The sequence below is a fragment of the Rhopalosiphum maidis genome, chromosome 2 (genome assembly GCF_003676215.2).
Source record: "Rhopalosiphum maidis isolate BTI-1 chromosome 2, ASM367621v3, whole genome shotgun sequence".
Taxonomy (NCBI): Eukaryota; Metazoa; Arthropoda; class Insecta; order Hemiptera; family Aphididae; genus Rhopalosiphum; species Rhopalosiphum maidis.
In genome coordinates, this window is record NC_040878.1 from 33812239 (window position 1) to 33832917 (window position 20679).

At 27.8% G+C, this 20679-nt stretch overlaps 1 protein-coding gene across 2 annotated transcripts; it reads left to right on the forward strand.

Annotated features, from left to right (window-relative positions):
* The first annotated feature begins 2481 nt into the window (after positions 1-2481).
* On the forward strand, positions 2482-20509 carry LOC113552036. Of its 2 annotated transcripts, none has more exons than XM_026954694.1 (4): positions 2482-2648; positions 13733-14161; positions 14412-14597; positions 18774-20509. In XM_026954694.1, the coding sequence occupies exons 1-4, from the start codon at positions 2634-2636 to the stop codon at positions 19191-19193; spliced, it is 1050 nt and encodes a 349-aa protein (XP_026810495.1). In that variant the 5' UTR covers positions 2482-2633; the 3' UTR covers positions 19194-20509. The 2 variants fall into 2 exon arrangements, with proteins under 2 accessions (XP_026810495.1, XP_026810496.1); XM_026954695.1 differs by having other exon boundaries at positions 14418-14597.
* The last annotated feature ends 170 nt before the right edge of the window (positions 20510-20679 follow it).

The following is a 20679-nucleotide window of genomic DNA, read 5'->3' on the forward strand; positions in this document are numbered from 1 at the left end:
AACTCTGTTAATTTTTAAAAAAAAAGAGCACCTCCATCAATTGTTAAATATTATTGAGCGCAGGGCTATGCCCCTACACCATCTAATTACTCCTCTCTAAGTCATTTTAAAATATTTATAAAATAAAGTACATACATAAATAAAAAAATATCCATTTTTAACTATTTATTTAAATAGCTCCATAAATTATTATTAGTATTGTTGTTTTTTTTATCTTTCGATTTTATTCTTTTTAGATAACAATTTTTTTCCGAATCTCTTTTATCACTTATTATTCAAGATTTTACATATCTTGGGTATGTATGTCTAATCTGTTGGGTATGAATCTATTAGTAGCTGGACATTACAGTACAATGTACATCGTATTAATAACAATTATGATAATGAAAATTAAATTATAAATAACAATCTTCAAATTTATAATAATTGATAACAAATATTAGTGAATAATAATAACAGTGGTAACTGAAATAAATTGCATAAGTTATAAATATTATAATTTTTAGTTTCGCAATTTATGAAATAATCAAAAAACAAATTATTAATGGTATCTCGTGCATTTTGAAAAAAATTCAGAATGATGAAGCGTCCCGAGTGCGTGACCGTTAAAAATAATAGTAGGGGTACGCTAAAATTTCTGAAAAATTAGTTGGGTTACTCCGTCCTCTTTTGCCTCCCCCCCCCCCCCTAAGTCGAGCACTGCACAGCAGATTTCTCAAGATTCATGGTAGGTATAATTTGCTATTAATTATTTTAATTTTCGATTTAATGTTAATAGGTAGATACAATAATAGAATATCTTAACTTTTTATAGATTTTTAAATAAGTATTAAGTAATAGTGATTGATATTGTTATTATAATTATTTATACCTGCTATTTTTTTTAAAAACATTGAACAAAATACTTAAAAATATATTTATGGATTAAATTCATAATCAATAGATATATTTTTATCAATAAACCTATAATGATACCAAAATAAAATATTATTTTAATGATGGAATAAAAAGAATTTTTAGCTTTTATAAAAAGTAATAACTATCATTACAAGCTCTTAAAATATCGTAGACATTGACAGCTTAACACTATTATAATGTTTTTTTTCAAATACTTGCTATCAATATATATTTATAATGTTTCATATACAGAATGGGGCAAATCAAACGGTGCAGTTTTGAAAGGTTGGTACATTCTGAGTGGTATGTATAGTGCGATTATGATGGTCTCATTTCGTCGAGCAGGCCATGGCGTTATCGGTCATTACCATGGTTTAGTCTAGTGAACAACGGGACTTCGCCGTCCGTACGTTTTTTGAAAATTGTCGTCTCTGGGGGGGGGGGGTGATGTGGGGTGGCCAGCGCGCTTACCGGATTTAAGAATTTGTGATTTTGTTTGTAAGGCTACCTGAAGAAAAAGGTTTTTAAAAATCGGCCTCACACCTTAGAAGACCTCAAAGAGCAAATTAGGGAGGAAATTGGTGCTATATCACTTACCGTCTATACCAATCGAAATGTGTCAAAATGCGGCCGAAAATTTCAAAAATTGCCTTCATCACCTAACCTACTGGCAACTATCATCTTTCTGATGTCATTTTTGAAACTTGATACATAAAGCGGCATGATGTACTGAAGAAAATTAAATAAACATAATTTCTGAAAGTTACGTAGTTTTTTTTAATAGCCTTTCAAAACTACACTGTCTGTTTCGTCACACTCTGTATTATACTAAAAGTATTATCATTTTTTATTTGGAAATAGATGAACTAACAATCAATACATTTTTCGCAATTAAAATAAAAATATCAATACACAATAGTCTGTCTTGAAATTAAATAAGAATTGTTAACACCCCTAAATATATCTAATTGTATAAGTTATTTTGTTTTTAAAATATATCAACAATTATGCAAAAATTTAAAAAGTATAAGTTCAAAATAATAGTCTTCAAACTCGTTGTTATGAATATTATTATTTATTCATATTTAAACAGTGGAAGCTCCAATAAGGTACTTTGTACTATACTAGTCAATATTTTATTATGTAAGTATAGGTAAATCGTAGAATAAGGTATTCAATTTTTGAAAACGTATTCCATTCACTACTGTCCTGCTATGTTTATACTTGGACACATTTCATACCAAACTTATTCATAATAAAGTAGACCTCATTATATTTGATATTGAGTCAATCAAACAAGATATAACAATACCGAAACAAACTAATTATTTAACGATATTATAAATTATAATGCTTTAATGTATCAAAATATCAAATTATATTTTATTGTGTAAACCATAATATTAATATAAAAATAACGATGAGGCACATCATATAAGTTTTTTCACCCCTTTTAAGCCAATATCATAATAATAATAATGATAATAATAATAATAATAATAATAATAATAATAATGGCGCTGTGAAAGAAAATATGTATAGGTAGTAGGGGACGTCTTGTCTCGACTGTCTGCTCGTCTTGACACGTCTGTTGCTGTTAACTGAGTGCAGTGCACATTATCTCGTCTCTGACGGCACATATATTTTATACTTGCACTTCTGTTGGACACCTGCAGTAACTATTGAGAAAAACATTTTACATATTTCGTCATCTTCGAGCACATCCCGCTTATAATATGGCCACGGCATTTGTAAGTACCTTAATTTATTTTTTCTTAAATATTGTTATTATTATTTATTTTTATCAAACGTTAAACAAGAATGATTTGAATAAAATAAAACATATAATATAGATTATAAGTATTTTGAAAAAAAAAATCTACAGCAAAACTACATTAGTCGTAAATTTGTAATTAGAACAAACGTATAATTACACCTTCGAATGTTACGAAGTAAATTTCGGTAGCTATAAATGTATATAGGTATAGTAATAGGTAATATTGGAATACTATACCAACATATTATATAAATTGTTATGCAATATTTATGTACCTATTTATAATATTTTACACAATAGTTAAAATTTAATTTAATAAAACTACAAAATATATAAGTATAAAGTTAGCTTTATAAATTTAAAAATATAATATAAACAATTTTATTATATTTAATCTGAGCATCTAATAAAATGCATGTTACATTAAAATGTAATTTTATAGTTATTAAAGTATAATTTTACAGGATGATTCACCAAACATCCTCATCCCCATATTTTTCTTTAATAATGAATTATTGCATTTTTTAAATTTAGTTTTTTCTTAGAACTTTTACTTAACGGAAATATTTTTAAAAAAAATGGTATGATATCTTAAAATATTTTTTTATCATCATATAAGAATCACCATTTATATTGTAAAATATTAATTGATATAAGTTTTTCAATTAATAAATTGATATTTAAACAAATAGTTTCAAAGTTATTATACTTTAAATATACAAAGGATAATATATCCTGTAATAACAGGTTTAGAAGATAAAATAAATACTTATTTTAAAGTTATAGTAATTAGATTAATTAATTACAATTTTGTTATTTGTAAATATTTTAAGAGCGTAATAAGGATTATACTAAATATTATTTATATTTTATGTGAAATCATTATTGAAGATTGAAGACAATTATTTTTAGTAGTTACATTAAGTTTAATAATTCAAAAACTAATCGTTTGAATATCGATTAGGTTACGTCAACATTTTCAAAAAAATCATCCAACTAACAATTTGCAGTAAAAATAAATTAATTATCAGGGGGTAGTAAAAAAGAAATTTGTATCACCTTAGAATGCTAGTTAAATGATAAAAAAAATTCTAAGTATTTAAAAACTTGGTCTTTAAGTATACTAAAAAATTTTAAAAACCATAATTTGAATCTGAACTCTGAAGTGGAGTGAGCTTACTTGTGAATCACTTGTATCTACAATGTATATACTTATGGAATCGTGTTTTAATAATTTAACTAATATTAAATTCAATTATAGATCAATTATTAAGACTTAAAAATATATTTTACTTTCAATAATTTTATTTTTATTTTTAACGCGATAAAAGATACAGTTTTGCATTAAACGCAATGAATAATAATCTAACATTATTTTTTTTATAAAAATAATTAATTATACATAATATAATACACTATATATCCTGAAAAAGTTCAATTATTTTATTAAAAAAACTATTTCACTGATTAATGGTGTTCGATACTGATACGTATACTACGAATGTAAGGACTATTTTTATTAGTAATTATTAATACCTTTATGCCTTAATTAGAAAACTACCCGTGTATTAGAATATTGAACGTATAAATCATATTATTACCTACGTTAAACCTGGAAACAAGCCAATAAATCTTTAATAAGTATATGTAATATATACATTTGATAAATACAACTTTTGATTGAATTCTATTCATTTGTATTATAGTGTCCACACATCTATTGTTTTATTTTCTATGAAAAAACAATTAAGATTTATCAGATAATGTTTTATGTAATAGATTTGAAAGAAATTCCCAACTAAAAAAAGAATAACATTAAAATGATATTCACATATATTAGTATTATTTTGTTTTAGTTCTACTACATAAGAACTATAAAACTGACGATTATATTTATTTTGTTCATAAATCAAATATACTTAAAATCAAAAATATGATTCATAAATTAATTAACATTATATATTATATTATTAAAGTTATTATGAACTCTTAAAATAGTCACTAAATAATAAATATAAATTGTAATTCCTACTTATTATAACTCTTATAATACGAGAAATACATCATAATATAATATACGTATGTATACTTTGTAGTACAAAGTACAAAGTTTGTATCTATTGTTAAAAAAAATACTTAACATTTTAAATATGCAGTCGTTTCAAATGTGAATTTTTCGCTACTGAAAAAAAACTATTATACACATCTATAGACGAATTTCAAACCTGTATTAATTTCAAAACATTTTATATCTTCAACCGATATAAATAATCAAATTGAACTTGGCACGGCTATTCGAGGTCAATTATTTTTCGGTAATCACACCCAAAGAAATGAAAACATCATTAAGGAGCGTGTAATATGTCCGATGCGTGTGATAGGTGGCATACCGTATCAATATACCGATCGCAGTTTTTCTTTTCATCGTCGAAGGTCAATCTTGCTTTTGCAAAATGTTTTATGCGCGTTCAACCCTGGTGACTCGTTACATTATTTTTTTACACCGTATATACTATTTATATATATATATATATATAACGTATACAATAAACATACAAACGCCGTACAGCCTTGACAGTGCAAATTCAATGCATGATAATATTGTTGTGTGTAAGAAAAATAAGGACTATTACATGCAAACACAATATAATAATGTGTACATGGCGTATAAATTTCAATTATTTTGAAAAACGTAGTCATCGTTAGAATCTGGTTTACATACGTCAACTATACGCGGACTGAGACGAAGGTGTTTATATATATATATACATATACGATTATATTATGTATATATATAGGTACTATTATAGTGCGCTAAACGTCGGACGGACAAGTCCCGTTGTTTATAGTAAATGCATGGTCAAAAAATTCAATATATTCGACTATCGAGAAAAAAATACAAAACAATCCGCACTATTATACCTATGTAGAGTAGGGACATTCGCTTGACGCAGCGCTCTAAATTCGGTCGCATAATAATTTGTTTGGGATGATAATTGACAGGTTGACCGTCATAATAATAATAATATATGTGGGCACCTGATAATATAGTGACGCAACACAAACTACATTATGTACCGTTTTTGAATCTATATCTATGACAATTTTTACGAATCGAACGATTATTTTACTCGTTAAGAGTAACACTAAAATAAAACAAATTAATACTCATAGCGCAGTAAACAATAATAAGATGAATATAGTCTTTATGTTATGTTGGAGGGACTAGGTGATCACAACTTTATAAGAATTTCAAATAGGTTATTATATCACGTCATATACTTGTATTTAACAATTAAAAAAATACGCGTTTAAAAAATCGCATCAAATTAATAAAACAGAATAAATTGTATTTTCTATTTTGTACGTCGATCTATCCTTAACATATTAAATAACGATAAATCACTGACTAATCGCATTAATATATAAGTATTACAAACACAGAAGAAAACATATTGAAATCACTCGTATTAAACTATCAAGCGTCTCAAGTGATATAATCATTTTGATTGAGTTAAATAATATTTGCCTATGTTTTTAGTCGCAGCCCAAATGCATTCACATTCACTTTTAAACTAGAGCGAATATCCAATATATAAATCCCATTTACTTTCGCTCCAAGCTACAAATTTAACACAGTTCTCCATTAAATGATATATTTATATTATTATTTAATACATTTTTACAGTTAATAATTATATATATTATTTAGAATTTAAACATTTTATTAAATACATATTACACGTGCTTATACTTAATTTTATATTAAATCTTTCTTAAAATATTATAAATTTTAAACTAAATATTTAAATGTATATACATTATATAGATATTAAATTATCTATGTATTACAAGTACATAAAGCAGATCAAAGTTATATTATTAAATTGTAAACTTACAACTAAAAAAAAAGATTAATTTAAAACAAATCCATATTGTATAGCTGATTATAATTTTTATAAAATTAATTCTACTATATATTACAATAAAAATACAAAATTTGTTGCAAATCAATTATAATAAGACGATATGAATATGATGTATATTTTATGTAAATAAGTACCTACTGGTTGTAAAATATTTTATTATAATTATTCAATATTATATTAAATTGAAAATTATTATTAGTGAAAGATTCTTTGGTTCGTATTAAATTGTGAATTCTGAGTGAATTTAATTGTAGTCATAATATGTATATATATATATATATATATATATAGTAGATAAATGTAGCATTTCCTAGTGTCAATCTAAGTTTTAGGGCTCTGCAGGGTACAGAATTTTGTTTGTTTAAGCTTCCGCTGGCGTATAATATGTACGTAGGACGAAGATCATTTTAAGATAATTATATTTTAAACGATATAGCTTTTACAGTCTTATGTGTATTATATAAATTTTTTATCAAAACACTACAATCACATCGGTCTAATTAACACACGGCAGTGGTTTAATGGTTTAGTAATTACGGTAAAAAAAATTGAAATTAAACAATCTCTAAAATATATACGTTATATATAATATAATATAGAGTTTAAAAAACTTATTCGTAAACAAACCAAACGATCGATGTATGTTAAAATACAGACTTATTGTACTAATTATAATTAGTAACAATAAATAATTTATTTTTAACTCAAATTTACGAGTAAAATTTGAATTTATATCATTTACTTTTTTTAAATGGCCGAATGAAATACCATTTTCATAAAAATTATATAGGTAATAAATATAGACTTTAAAAATGTATTCTATAACGATTTTAAATTTACACTAAGCTGGTCGCTGCCCGCTGGAGTGCTGGAGAGTTCAATTTCATCATCAAATTAAAGAGGCTTAATAGTTATTGCGTTATTACTTTATTAGATCGCATTAAACGTTACCATCCGATTACATTGTTATTTAATCAATTTAATCACTAACACTTATTACATATTATATCATCTGGTTGACTGATTCTTAGCATTAATTACATGGAATTTCCATCCATCATCAATCATGATTATCAGATTTCGTATTGTTTTTGAGACATAAATAATAATAAATACATCTTATGTTTAACTTGCAATAAGTATTTGTGATGATAATGTTTAATAATTTAATACGATTAATTGTTAATTTAATAATTACATTTATCATTTTTAAAAATTAAATTTAAGTCCGCGTTTGTAATGCATTGTACATATTATATACTATATCATACAATGTCTCATTTTCTAGCTTTAAATTCGAGTGATTATTTATTACATCATCCCTTACTTTTTTTTTCAATGTTATTAAAAAGTCAATAGTTAAATATAATACTTATAAAAATTAATAACGATAGGAAAATGCTAATAGTAAACGTGCAAAGAAAAATAACAACAACCAAATACACATATACATAAATATATTTTAATGGTTAGCCAACGTTAAATGAAAAACGAAAACTGGTCGGATAATTTATTGGCAATTAATTATAATGGTAACATATGATATTATAAAATGGTTCGATTATGAGAAAACACCTACTAAATACCAAACACATTATGTGTATTATATATCTACCCAACATGTTAACGCTGCACTGCGCAGCATGTCGACTACAGTAAAAGGAAAGTCAACGATGACCTTCTTGCTGCAGCGTTAGTATATTTAGCGATCATAAATTATTGATCCAGATGCAGAGTATATTGGCAACAAAACCATTATGTTGACGAAAAGTCTAATAGAATTAAGTGAACCGGTTTTTTTTTTACCTTTGCACGCAGATGTATAAAATTATCTACTATAACATAATAATATTAGAAACCACAAAATAACTGCAAACTGACGGTACCTAAATTATTATATTATGTATGCTAAGCCGTTAGGGAGTTATCTATAATATAATATATTTAGGGAGGTGGGTATACTTACTTAGTTACTTATTAATAGACAACAGCTTCAACGGGGACTTTAAATAAATCGAAAACGTTTATAGTTACGACGAATTAACGAATATACTCAAGAAGTTATCGGTGCAAACTGCGTAGATTAGGTTACAAAGTCTATTGTAATAATAATAATCCATCCGGAGTATAAAATATTGTAGGTTATATAATTTATAACTATATACATACGAATTATAGTTACTCATTAATAAGTCACTGAAGCGGTGGCGCGAATCGTACTCCCATTAGATTTTTTATATGTAAGTAAATGGTATATTATATACAAATGGTAAGTGCTAGATTACCATGAATCTTATTCTTGAGAAGTGTATAATATTATATTATTATTATAATTGGTTCGTTATCGCAATCCCGTCGTATTATTAAATCCTCCAGACTAGAACTTAGGAGTAAGAAACTTTAGATCTACTATAGTAAATAATTGTAGTAATATTCCTGCCAGACCATCGAGAATTGAGATATTATTATATCGTCATTGATCAGAATACTAATTTTAATTTATTATATTATTTTATGTAACCTATTTATTTTAAGCATTATATTTTTGATTCACTCGTCAATTATTGATGTTCAACCAACGACAGCCTCCGAGATGGCTTCCACTGCAACCATCATCCCAGCCATTTCTATTTAAAAACCCTTATACGTGTTATGTAATATAAACTAATTGATGTTTATATTAAAACTTAAAAGATTTCTTGAAGGCAAAACTTGAATTACTATTGATGCCAAATTTAATTTCAGTAATAAATGTTTAATTTACAAATATTACAACTGTACTCTATAATTTTAATTTGGAATTTCGAACACAGGTAGACTAAAACTGAAAATTGATTGAGTATACTAAAAAACAATAATATTCTGCAATTTAATCATAGGTAAGATAAGTTTTGAACATTTCCATTCTATATGATTTTATACTGAATTTAATACGATTAGTTATAACTTATAAATAAATCATTCGAGATAAAATATTAGTAGGAGATACTTATGCATAATATTAAAAAATATGCCCTTGTACCTGAACATAATATAATACATGTAACTATATAAGTAAAAGTTGTCATCTATCGGTTATGTGTTTTTATAGTTCGGTGATATATACGATAGGGTGTCTCGTCGAGCAATTTGTCCTCGCATAACTTACTACGCCCTACCAACTATTTATTACCATATTCGACCCGTCATCTGCCCAAACTTTAAAACTATATGAAAATTAATGTTTCAACTTTTAAAATTTTTGCATAAACAAGTCACTCATAAAATTTTAAACGTATACATATATTGGATGTCTTTAATGTCAAGAATACACAAAAACAAATCATAGTATATTGTGTTTGTTGATAGTTTTTTCGTATATTATATTATTATATTTATGTAATACTTAACCTCCTGTGATCGAGTGTATTGCAACGTGTTTTAACGGGAGAAAAAAATGCGTGTGAAATCAACGCGTCATGATGTTTGAACGCATCCGGCGCGTAACGGTGCGGTACGACATCGATTTTGGTATTCTAAACGTGGAATACTGCAATATAATCATATACGTATACACAATATATATATATATATATACATACATAATACAATTGTTCGCACGGATTCGGAATAATAATAATAATATCGATCGTCAGCGGCGGCGGCGGCATCAGTATACCTGCCTCATACCATATACGTATATATTGTACAGGCGATAAGTGCATTAATAAGCAGAGTTGGACAAAATGAATAGGTACATATTCTGTGTTTTTTTCAAAATATAAAATGCTAATATCAATTTTAAATTATCATTTACAATGGTGTATGCGAAATAAAGAATTTTTTTGAAATTTACTTAATGCAAAATACAAAATAGCTAATTAAAATTATATAAAATAAAAATATATAGGTATTAGATATACCTATAAATAAAAAAAAATATTCAATGCAACTATTGGAAATCAAATATGGGTAACTACTAACTACTACAATAATGTTGATGTATTTATTATGTATCATAATAATATGAATTTAGGTATACAATATTCGTTACAAAATAAATAGTATGGTTATTCTGTTATTCAGTTGTATTTTAGCTACATTATTAATACAAAGTTTTAAGTATTATATTATTTAATAAAATTACACAAAATAAGTAGATACTACTGTATGAATATAATTTTCTGACTAGAAACCTACATAGGTACGTATACTATATTAGTAAAAATTAAGATTATTTAACATAATGTTTTTTTATATTTATTTCGGTAAAATAAAAATAACAACCTATATAAAACGAAAAATACAAAATATATCTATACTAATGTAATAATATAGATTCCAAATAAATATTAACAAATTCATTTTACGAAAAAAAATATTTTTTAAAATCATTTCGGGGGTTTGAAGTCTAAATCATAAAAAATACGTGCCTGCGGAACAGGCTGAAAAACTCATATTACCTATATCGGATTCCGATGATATCGACGCGTAGTTCGAACGTCACGCGCTGTATAATAAACAATAACCGTTCGAACACTTTTATACGTAATACCTACGTACCGTAATATAATAATATATATTATGACGTTGTGACAGGTTTGTTGCGTGTGAAATATTCCTGTCGATCCTTGCCAAAAACTGAGAACCAAAACATTTTAATATATTATTATAATATACAGAGCCGGGGTTTTGGGGTAGGTGTACTATAATATGACGCGCAATCGATAATACCTGACTTGGGTAGTTGGGTATAGGTTATTAATGTATTATTATGTTATTGAAATGATTATCTAATATCTTTTCATCTTTCAATTTTTTGTATACGGTATATAATATATATAGGTACATATTATATTATAAATATCTATTTAGTATTTATATATACCGTGTACCGCGGAACATGATATTATTATTATACTACGCTGTTACCATACATTTATAACTGGCTAGTCGTAATCAGTGGTGTACATAACAGTTGGGGTGATGGAAGCATATACAACCCTCTACGCCACAGAGTCGTAAGCTATAAAGCTTGCTCTTACGATTCGGTCTAGTTAGTATCGCGTTACTCGTCATATACATTTAAACAATATACGCAACGTGGAACCGCGGGCATCCAATCGTCGTTTTTTAAGTGAATGTTATTTGTAAGCCGTTAATTAAGCGCTCGTCTGTAAAGGATAACAATAAAAAAAAAAAATCATACTAGCCTAAGGCGACGCGTAATATTAAATATACATATACCTGTGTATATAAATAAATTACACATAATATTACTTATAAGACAGCAATCTATAATGTATACACAATAACCGTAGTCGGACCACTTGGTCAACCACCCGCTACGTGAGAGGTCGATGTACCGCCTCGCAATCTTCTTCAGTGCATTCAAATACCTATCGATTAATCATTAAAATATTATGTATATTATTATATTGTGTTACGGAAATTTAGATGGTTTACGTATTCCTCTAATAAGTAATAAGATTTTATCGTCGCGGGAAATTGAAAAATATCTGCAGAAAAAAAAACTGCAACCATCGGTAAACGAATAATAAAATATACCTATACACATTATAATACATGCACTTGGACATCGTCGTAACGGTCGTTAATGACCAGGAAATAGACACGTGGAATACGTGACTGCATTGTTTCAACGAAACATTTTTTCTCTGTTCTCACTTTGGTGTATTAAGGTTAAATAAAAAATGTTAAAAAAAAAAAAAAAACCTTGATAGAAAGAATTCACCACGAATATCGTCTTGTCACATTCGTCCGACAGAGGCGATGCGACGAGTCATATTAAACAGGTCGTCGACTTAGAAATTGTATTGTTTTTTCTCTCCATTAACATTATATAACGACAGAATATTTTTCGAATTTTCGATGTATATATAATTTTCTTTATAAACAATAATAATTATTAGAGTTTCAGACACAACACATACACGCATTGTCAGCCACCAATTACCACACGCATAATTTATATTATAACACACAGTCACACATACACATCATGTAATATGTTTAAAATGTTTAGTTACTTCAATATTTATTGATTATTGGGTACATTACCTGAATACTTGTGAATTCTGATACTTTATTAAAGTTCTATAGAGTAAATTTTACTCGTAAAAAATGTATAAAAAATATTATAAAATTAAAGATTTTTAACATCAACATTTGTGGTTTCTTTACATCTCACGCGTAATATAACAACACAAATATTTCGTAGATCCATGATTACGACTCTCTAGTTTAGCTTAGGTTTGATAATAGATCAATTATACGTTTTAAAAAAGATATTTCTTATCCAATATGCTAATATACATTGACTAGATACTTTTTTAGTGCTTATTTAAATTTATCTTAAAATTATTAATGATTAAAAATAATAAAAACCAAGTTAAATTACAACATAACAATATGCTTATATTTATAAGAAATGAATGTATTAAAAGCTATCTGGGAAATATATATGAAATATTATCCTACTTTATAAAACGAATAAGTTCGTAATAGGTTAATTTTCTCTAAACTTAACCACAGAGTTGGAAGTAAGGATCTAAGGAATATCTTTGTTGCTATACTACGTAGACAGATAAATGTTGGGGTGCATAATATGTAATATAATATATTAATATGCAATATGCATAACACACGAGCATTCACGTGCTCACGCCCATCATTGAACAATAATATTATTAAACCTAATATCAAGTTTACGTGTTTTGTTCGTAAAATAATAATAATAATAATAATAATAATAATGTAATAGGTACTTAATAAATAATAATACGTTTTGAATCTGCAGCCTGCGCAGCTTCGATAATAATTGTTATATAAAACTCAACGGTTATTCGCTGTCTGTTTATTATATTATTGTACTCGCACTTTATTATTCTGATACATAGAATTGTATAACGTATACAACCTGTAGATGAGTTCGCAAGTAGATAATAATAATTATGTACAGTCGATTAAATTTTGCGTTACGGTAATCTGAAATTCTGAAGATGATTGCGATTACATTAAATTATTAAAATTGTATACGCAGTTCCATTCTGCCAATGCTCTTTATAACCTACGAAACATTATTCCTTTGAAAATAGTGACGGAAATTTAAAAGTCCTGTGTGTTACAGATCGTATTCATCGCCACGTCCTTGGTGGTGACAGCGGCGTTGGCCCAGCAACGTCCCGTTCCGCCCGCATTCACCAGATCCACTCTGCAGAGTCGCGACGTCGCTCAGCTGAACTTGGACCCCCAGCAACCAATGCCGCAACCATTCCGTAGGGTCTCGCTGCCCCTGTACAGAGGCCGAGGTTTCAGTCTGGAGGGACAGGAACCGAATAAACCTGTGGTGACTCAGCAAACGTTCCAGCCGAGACCAGTCGAAAACGTCGACGGTGACGCAGCGGGCGACGATGCGCCGCAGCCCACCAGACAAGCGCCGCAACAGCAATTTGAGAGAGCACAGCAGCAGCAAGTCGACAGGGTCCAACAACAACAACAGAATATTGACAGGATTCAATCACAACCTGAAAAACAATTCGCCGGATTCCGGCCCCAGGTATAGTAAAATACCAATAAAGAGACTTATTGGAGACTAACATAATATTATGATATTATTATACGGTTATATTACTTGTTAGTACGTTTTTATTGTGATCTGATTTATAAGGATACGGGTTTTCCATATAATTCATACAACCTAAGACGAACATAAATATAATATAATTTAAGTTTATAATGTAGTAGGTTCCATTAATAATCCGAGCTTATTAATGTAAATTTGTAATATGATTTCAATTCTTATTTAGCCACAGATACAACCCATTGAAACTCAACCAAACTTCGTGAGAAAGGTCGTACAGAGGCCGTTGAAACGCGTACGAGTCACCGAAGAAACAGAAGTTGTATCTAAATCTCCAGAAACGATTCAGAGAATGAAACTTGAACGAACAGAGTCTGCCGACAAACAACGGGCAAAGAAGCCGGTGTCTCAGGTGCTATATATTAATTATTTTTGATCTTTTACATGATGGATAAACACATTAGTCCCGTAGAAATCCGAATGGATCTATCATTCTATAGACTAGGAATGTAGGTACTTTGTTATTGTTCCGACGAAACATTATCACATTTATAATCACGCGTCTCTTCTACCAACTGACAACTGGCAATAATTGCTATTAGTATTTTTTAGCATTATACTTTAAGAGTGAGTTATCTCGATCTACGCTTGTCTTTATATTATCTTCTAACAACTGCCTCAGTCCTAGTTATCGGACTCATTCGAATAATGTAATATAGTATCTCATATAGAAATCGCCTTTTACTTATACTTCTTCCGTTCATCGATCACTCACTCACTCACTCACTCAACACTTAGATAAGATTCTGTGATCTAGACATTTCGCCCGACGCATATTCGTGACTACTATCTATTATTTCCTTTTTTTTGAACATATCGTGCTCTCGTTTATTATGCTGATAAAACTTCGCTTTTATACGTTTAGTTCAACTAAATAAAATATGTTTTTATCAAGGTGACTATTTACTATATAGTAAACATATATACAATACTATCGAAGTATCAACAGTAGCAAGCGAAGACAAAATACGATCGCTTGTCATTAAATTGCATTTGTATTTAAATGGATTATAAACCAGATTATCTTCATACAGAAATTCAAAACCAGTTTATTTAAATTATCTATGTGCATTTCCTTTTCGTGGCTTATTAAAATAACAATAATCATACACGTGATATACATTATGTCATTATATAGGTTAGGTGTATATATATATACATATTTATGTGTGTGTATTGCATAGCGTATCTTAAGTTAAGACTTCAATTACCATGGTGCACTGAAGCGCTCGAAAACCATTCGACAAGAACAAAATGATTAACAATACTATATAGATATAGGATATAATACGTATAGTGTAAAAGCAAAATTTATTTTTTAATGATGTCTTAATAGGAATATGTCATTTAAGTAAGTGAAAAAAAAATAATTAGCTTTCAATAATAATAAATCATAAAGCAAATTACATTTTCAATAGATACAATACACAACATTGGCCTTTTTACGAGTATACATAAATGAAATATAAAACACATTTGCGGTGTCTAGTAAAACCTATGAATATTACTTGTTAAGTACAATCGGTATTGGACAAATATATAAAAACTAACGATTTTAAATCAAAAAAAAAAAAATGAACCACATTTAAAATTATATAAATATGACATCTCATTAACGGTGAAACTCAAAAGATTTTCGAAAGCATATTATAATAAAAAAAAAAAAACATAAATTAATACAAAACCATATATTATATTATATATTTATATAATTTAGCTTTTCATATTTAAATTATTAATAAAGTAATAAAACCATAATATAATTTGTATTTATTCATCAATAATTTTTTTTTTGTGTTAGCTGATTATTTGTTAATTATTGTAGGATTATCATTGATTGTTATATACATAAATAAATAATCGATTATGGTATGCGCAATGCGCATCTGAATGTTTTTAAAAATTAACGATTTAAGTAGGTCTTTTCTAATTTTCTATCGCTATAGCTTATAAAAATATAATCGATAAGAGTAATTTATACATAACAAATTATTCAAAAAGTTAATATTCAAATATTTTTGCAAAAAAAAAGAAAATTTTTATATTTAATAATATAGATAATATTTATTAAAAATAATAACCAATCCGAATTCTGAATCAAAATCAAAATAATGATATATCTACATTCTACAGCCCAAATTATATACCGATACACCTACCTAATTGTATAAAATTGTGATTGGAAGCATTAGCTAATTACAATTTGAAACTGTAAAATTGTTTACAATTATTATAAAAAAGAAAAAAAAAGTGCGTTATAAATGGCACGTTTAGTGTTTGTTACCTAGGTACTGTACAATAGTTTTAATATAAAAAATAAGAATTAAGTTTGTTCCTATATTATTCACGATATCATACGATATTATATAATATAGTAGAATGCATATATTATATTATATACACGCCTATATGCCTGTAGTAGTATAATATTATAAATCACAAATTAAATTATATTTCTATGTCACTGATAAAAATATTGAGAAAGTATAATTTCGAATTTACATTCTCCATCGATTAACTGGCGTATTAACTTATAAGGACTGGACATATCTACACAGATTACAAATATAATCAGTGAATTAACGACAAACCCACGATTATCAAACGATATAATAACTTCAAAATAACTAAAGCACATTATATGGTCAACGCGCCAGACAAGGAACAACAGTAGAAATAATAGGTTTAAAACATTTTTGATTCGTGATAATTATTTTGTTGTATTATGAACTCCGCCATGTGCCGTCTATATATATATATATGTGTGTGTGTGTGTGTATGTGTGAAAGTCGAGAACATCACGCACACGAGAATAAAAGTTACGCTTTCGTTGAAAAATTATTCGCAATGGTGTCGAGGAGATTGATGACTTATCGTGTTCGTGTATATGTATATGTATTATATATTATTATATGTTTGACAATTTAATTATACAAAAAAAAAAAAATAAAAATACAATTTGAAGCTTAACAACAATATTATATTTATTACGATTATCGCGTTTCTTGTTACTGTTGAATTTAACACCACAAATCCGATATTATAAAGTTCTATTGTTAGGTAAGACCACAACCACACAGTGTATGAAATACGAACTACTTTAAAAATATATTTGTTCCACCACGAACAGATAGGTACTGTGTTACATGAATAAAAAGGTCATATCCCGTTTCACCGCCAGTTTATACCCATTTTGCTACAGTCTCATTTCACCGCCTCTGTGTTTATTTCAAAACTTATTTTTGTTTCAAAACTTGGTTATGAGATTATGACTCATGAAATGTACCTACACCAATAGATTTACAGAGGGAGGTTATGTGAAATTTATTTCATGAAATTTTTTCGTAACACAATATTATTACAAGTATTATTGATTGATGGTTAGTTTCATAAATAATATAGTAGTTATAGGGGTAACAAAGAAAAGAACGTGATCGTCACAGTGGTTTCGCATTTATCCACGAAGTATCTAATAATATAATAATAATAACAATAAACAACAATTGAATATAATATATTATCTACACACCAATAAAAAGGCCTTATTTTTAATAATTATAATTTTTTAATGGATAAAATAATAAAAATAAAAATATTGGAATATCGTCGTAAACGACGTAAACTATGAAGCCAACGCCATTATTTCTATTTACTTTAGCCCTCATCCGATTAAAATTGAAAAAATTAAATTAAAATAATTTATAATAAATACATTAAACTTGAACAAAGAATTTTTAGTCGTAAACAAAACACAAGTAACAAGCGGCTTGACACAAACGGAATAGATTTATTATAATGTACTTAATTAAATACAACAAATAATATTATTAATAAATTAATCTAACAAAACTGACATTTGAATTACCAGATGGTGAACTATTGTTTTTATAATAAACGCGTTTTATTTTTTTATTTATTTTATTCAGTTATCGATTATTTACTTGCAACTTGTGTACAACTTTATATATCGTTATGTTATTACCTACATCGCATCAGATTAAATTCAATCATTTTTAAAGATAATAATAATTATTTTCAATATAATATAATTATACAATTACCTATATAATATTTTTGATACGGAGTATAAACGCGGTTAATTTTTACAATAGTCATACTCGTTACTCGTACAACACTAGTACACTACCAATTAAGTAGTAATGGTATGTGTATATACAATAATATACATTTTTATCATACATTTTCATAATTATTATTTGTCATTTGTAATTTAATTTTAAATTATTTTTATATTTTATGTTCTGTAATATACAAATCAATAAAAATTAACCTATTTCAATATCCCAACACGTTATAATATATTATGATTAAGGGTGTATATGTGTAAATACTAAATATATAAGATACATTGTCAACCCAGAATGTATAATATTATGTTGCCGCCCTTGATATGATATTTGACAAGATAAATAGTTTATTTAATATGTTAACGTTTAATATTAATATATTATATTTTTATGTAGGTAATAACATACGTATGCCTAATTCGTTCGTTTGATGTAAACAGGTGTTGAGGCGATACAGAGACGATAACCCAGACGGCAGCATCACTTGGGGTTTCGAGAACGACGACGGCACGTTTAAGGAAGAGACGATCGGAGTGGATTGCGTGACCCGCGGCAAGTACGGTTACGTGGACCCGGAGGGCGTCAAACGCGAGTACTCGTACCAGTCGGGCGTACCGTGCGACAAGGACAGGCGACCGTTGTCCGCGCCGCACCAAGAGCAGGGCGCCGGGTTGTCCGCGGTGCAGGAGGCGCAGGCCAGCGATACGTCGTACGGCTACATAGACTACACCAAGAACCAGTACGTCATGGCCAACGGACAAACGATCAACCTGAACGGCATGGCTAGGAACAGGGCCCGGAAACCGGTGGTCCGGAAGACCGCGCCGCTCACGCAGAACGCAGCCGACCAACGCTTTTAAGTCGTCACGCGCGCGACCCGTCGTATAATATCATGTATCGCATCCCTTCCCAACTGCAGCGTATTATTATTATTATTAGTAGTAGTAGTAGTAGTAGTATTATTAGTATTATATCAATGATGGTATAGGAAACTGCAATGTGGTCAGTGCTCGAAATTGGAAAACAAAATCAAGGGACACGACTATAAATTTGAAGAAACGTATAGGTATTATAGCGCCCGTTGCAATTTTTAAACGCCATCTACGATTACCACATTAAATCGCAGACAAATGAATAAAATATATTATAAGAGTACCTGTAGGTACTATATATGCTATAGTATAGTGGGTGGTTCATATTTAACGCAAGACCATCATTATTTCAAAAACTATTACCTAACGTTTTTAAAAATATTAATTTTACATAATTTTCAGTTGTACCTACCTACCATTTTTTACCGTTATCTTTTTTTAATTTTTACAAATGACAACATTTATTTTTAGTTCATCCTTATTCCAGAGCTGAATAGTTTTAAAATACTTTTGATACATAAAAGTTGAATTTTGTATGAGTGGTGAGATAGGTAATATATAGATATACGTATGTGGTAGATTAGTACCTATTTAAAGTTTTGATGAGTGGAATGGATTGGTACAGCTAGGGCCTAGGGGTATACCTCAAAATATTGGTCCAATACTTCGCTTATCTGAACTTCAAATACTTATAAAGTTATAAATTATAAACCACTTATCTGAAATTTAATTTTTGTATAGACTGATATATTTCAAAATATTCTGCTTAGAAATATTAAATTAGAAGTGTACATAATATCTAAAATAAATAATTTAAGAAATTATATAGATAAAAAATTTAAAAATACAACTTTTTTCCAAAAAATGTTGTCTTGTAAAAACTTAAAATTATGTAAAAGAAATGTTTTCAAAAATTGTTTTTCGAAATAACGTAAGTTACGTTAAATAGAATACTCCGTAGATGTTCAACCTTTATGAGCGATTAAAATTAATTTATATTCCATATTATTATAAATTATAAGAGCCTTTAAGCAATATCATAATTTTGGAAAATAAGGATCTTCATTCTCCACACCAATTCGAGCACTGGCTGTAATACAATGACTTATTATTTTTCAATAGATAAATGAAATAATATTATAATTTTAATGTTATTATATTATGTACTTAAGCCGCTGCCACCGTGGTGTTACGCCTGACGCTTCACTATTTTATTATTATTATTATTATTTTTTTTTTTTTATAAAATATTGTATTTTATTTTTAAATTATTTTAGACAGATATAAACATAATTTTGTGTTGACATTATATGCATTATGTATACATCTCAATTATTTTATATTATATACAAAAAAGTAGACTGTTTTTTTTTAAATATAATATAAAATATATAAACATATTACGCACGTACGTTTTTTTTTAAATTTCTCTGTAACTACTATTTAAAACACTTTTAACTTCATTTTTTAATGA

Coding starts and splice junctions, on each gene's coding strand:
- LOC113552036 (XM_026954694.1), top strand. Junction 14,162..14,411: donor TCGCCGGATTCCGGCCCCAG/GTATAGTAAAAT, acceptor ATTCTTATTTAG/CCACAGATACAACCCATTGA. Junction 14,598..18,773: donor CAAAGAAGCCGGTGTCTCAG/GTGCTATATATT, acceptor TGATGTAAACAG/GTGTTGAGGCGATACAGAGA.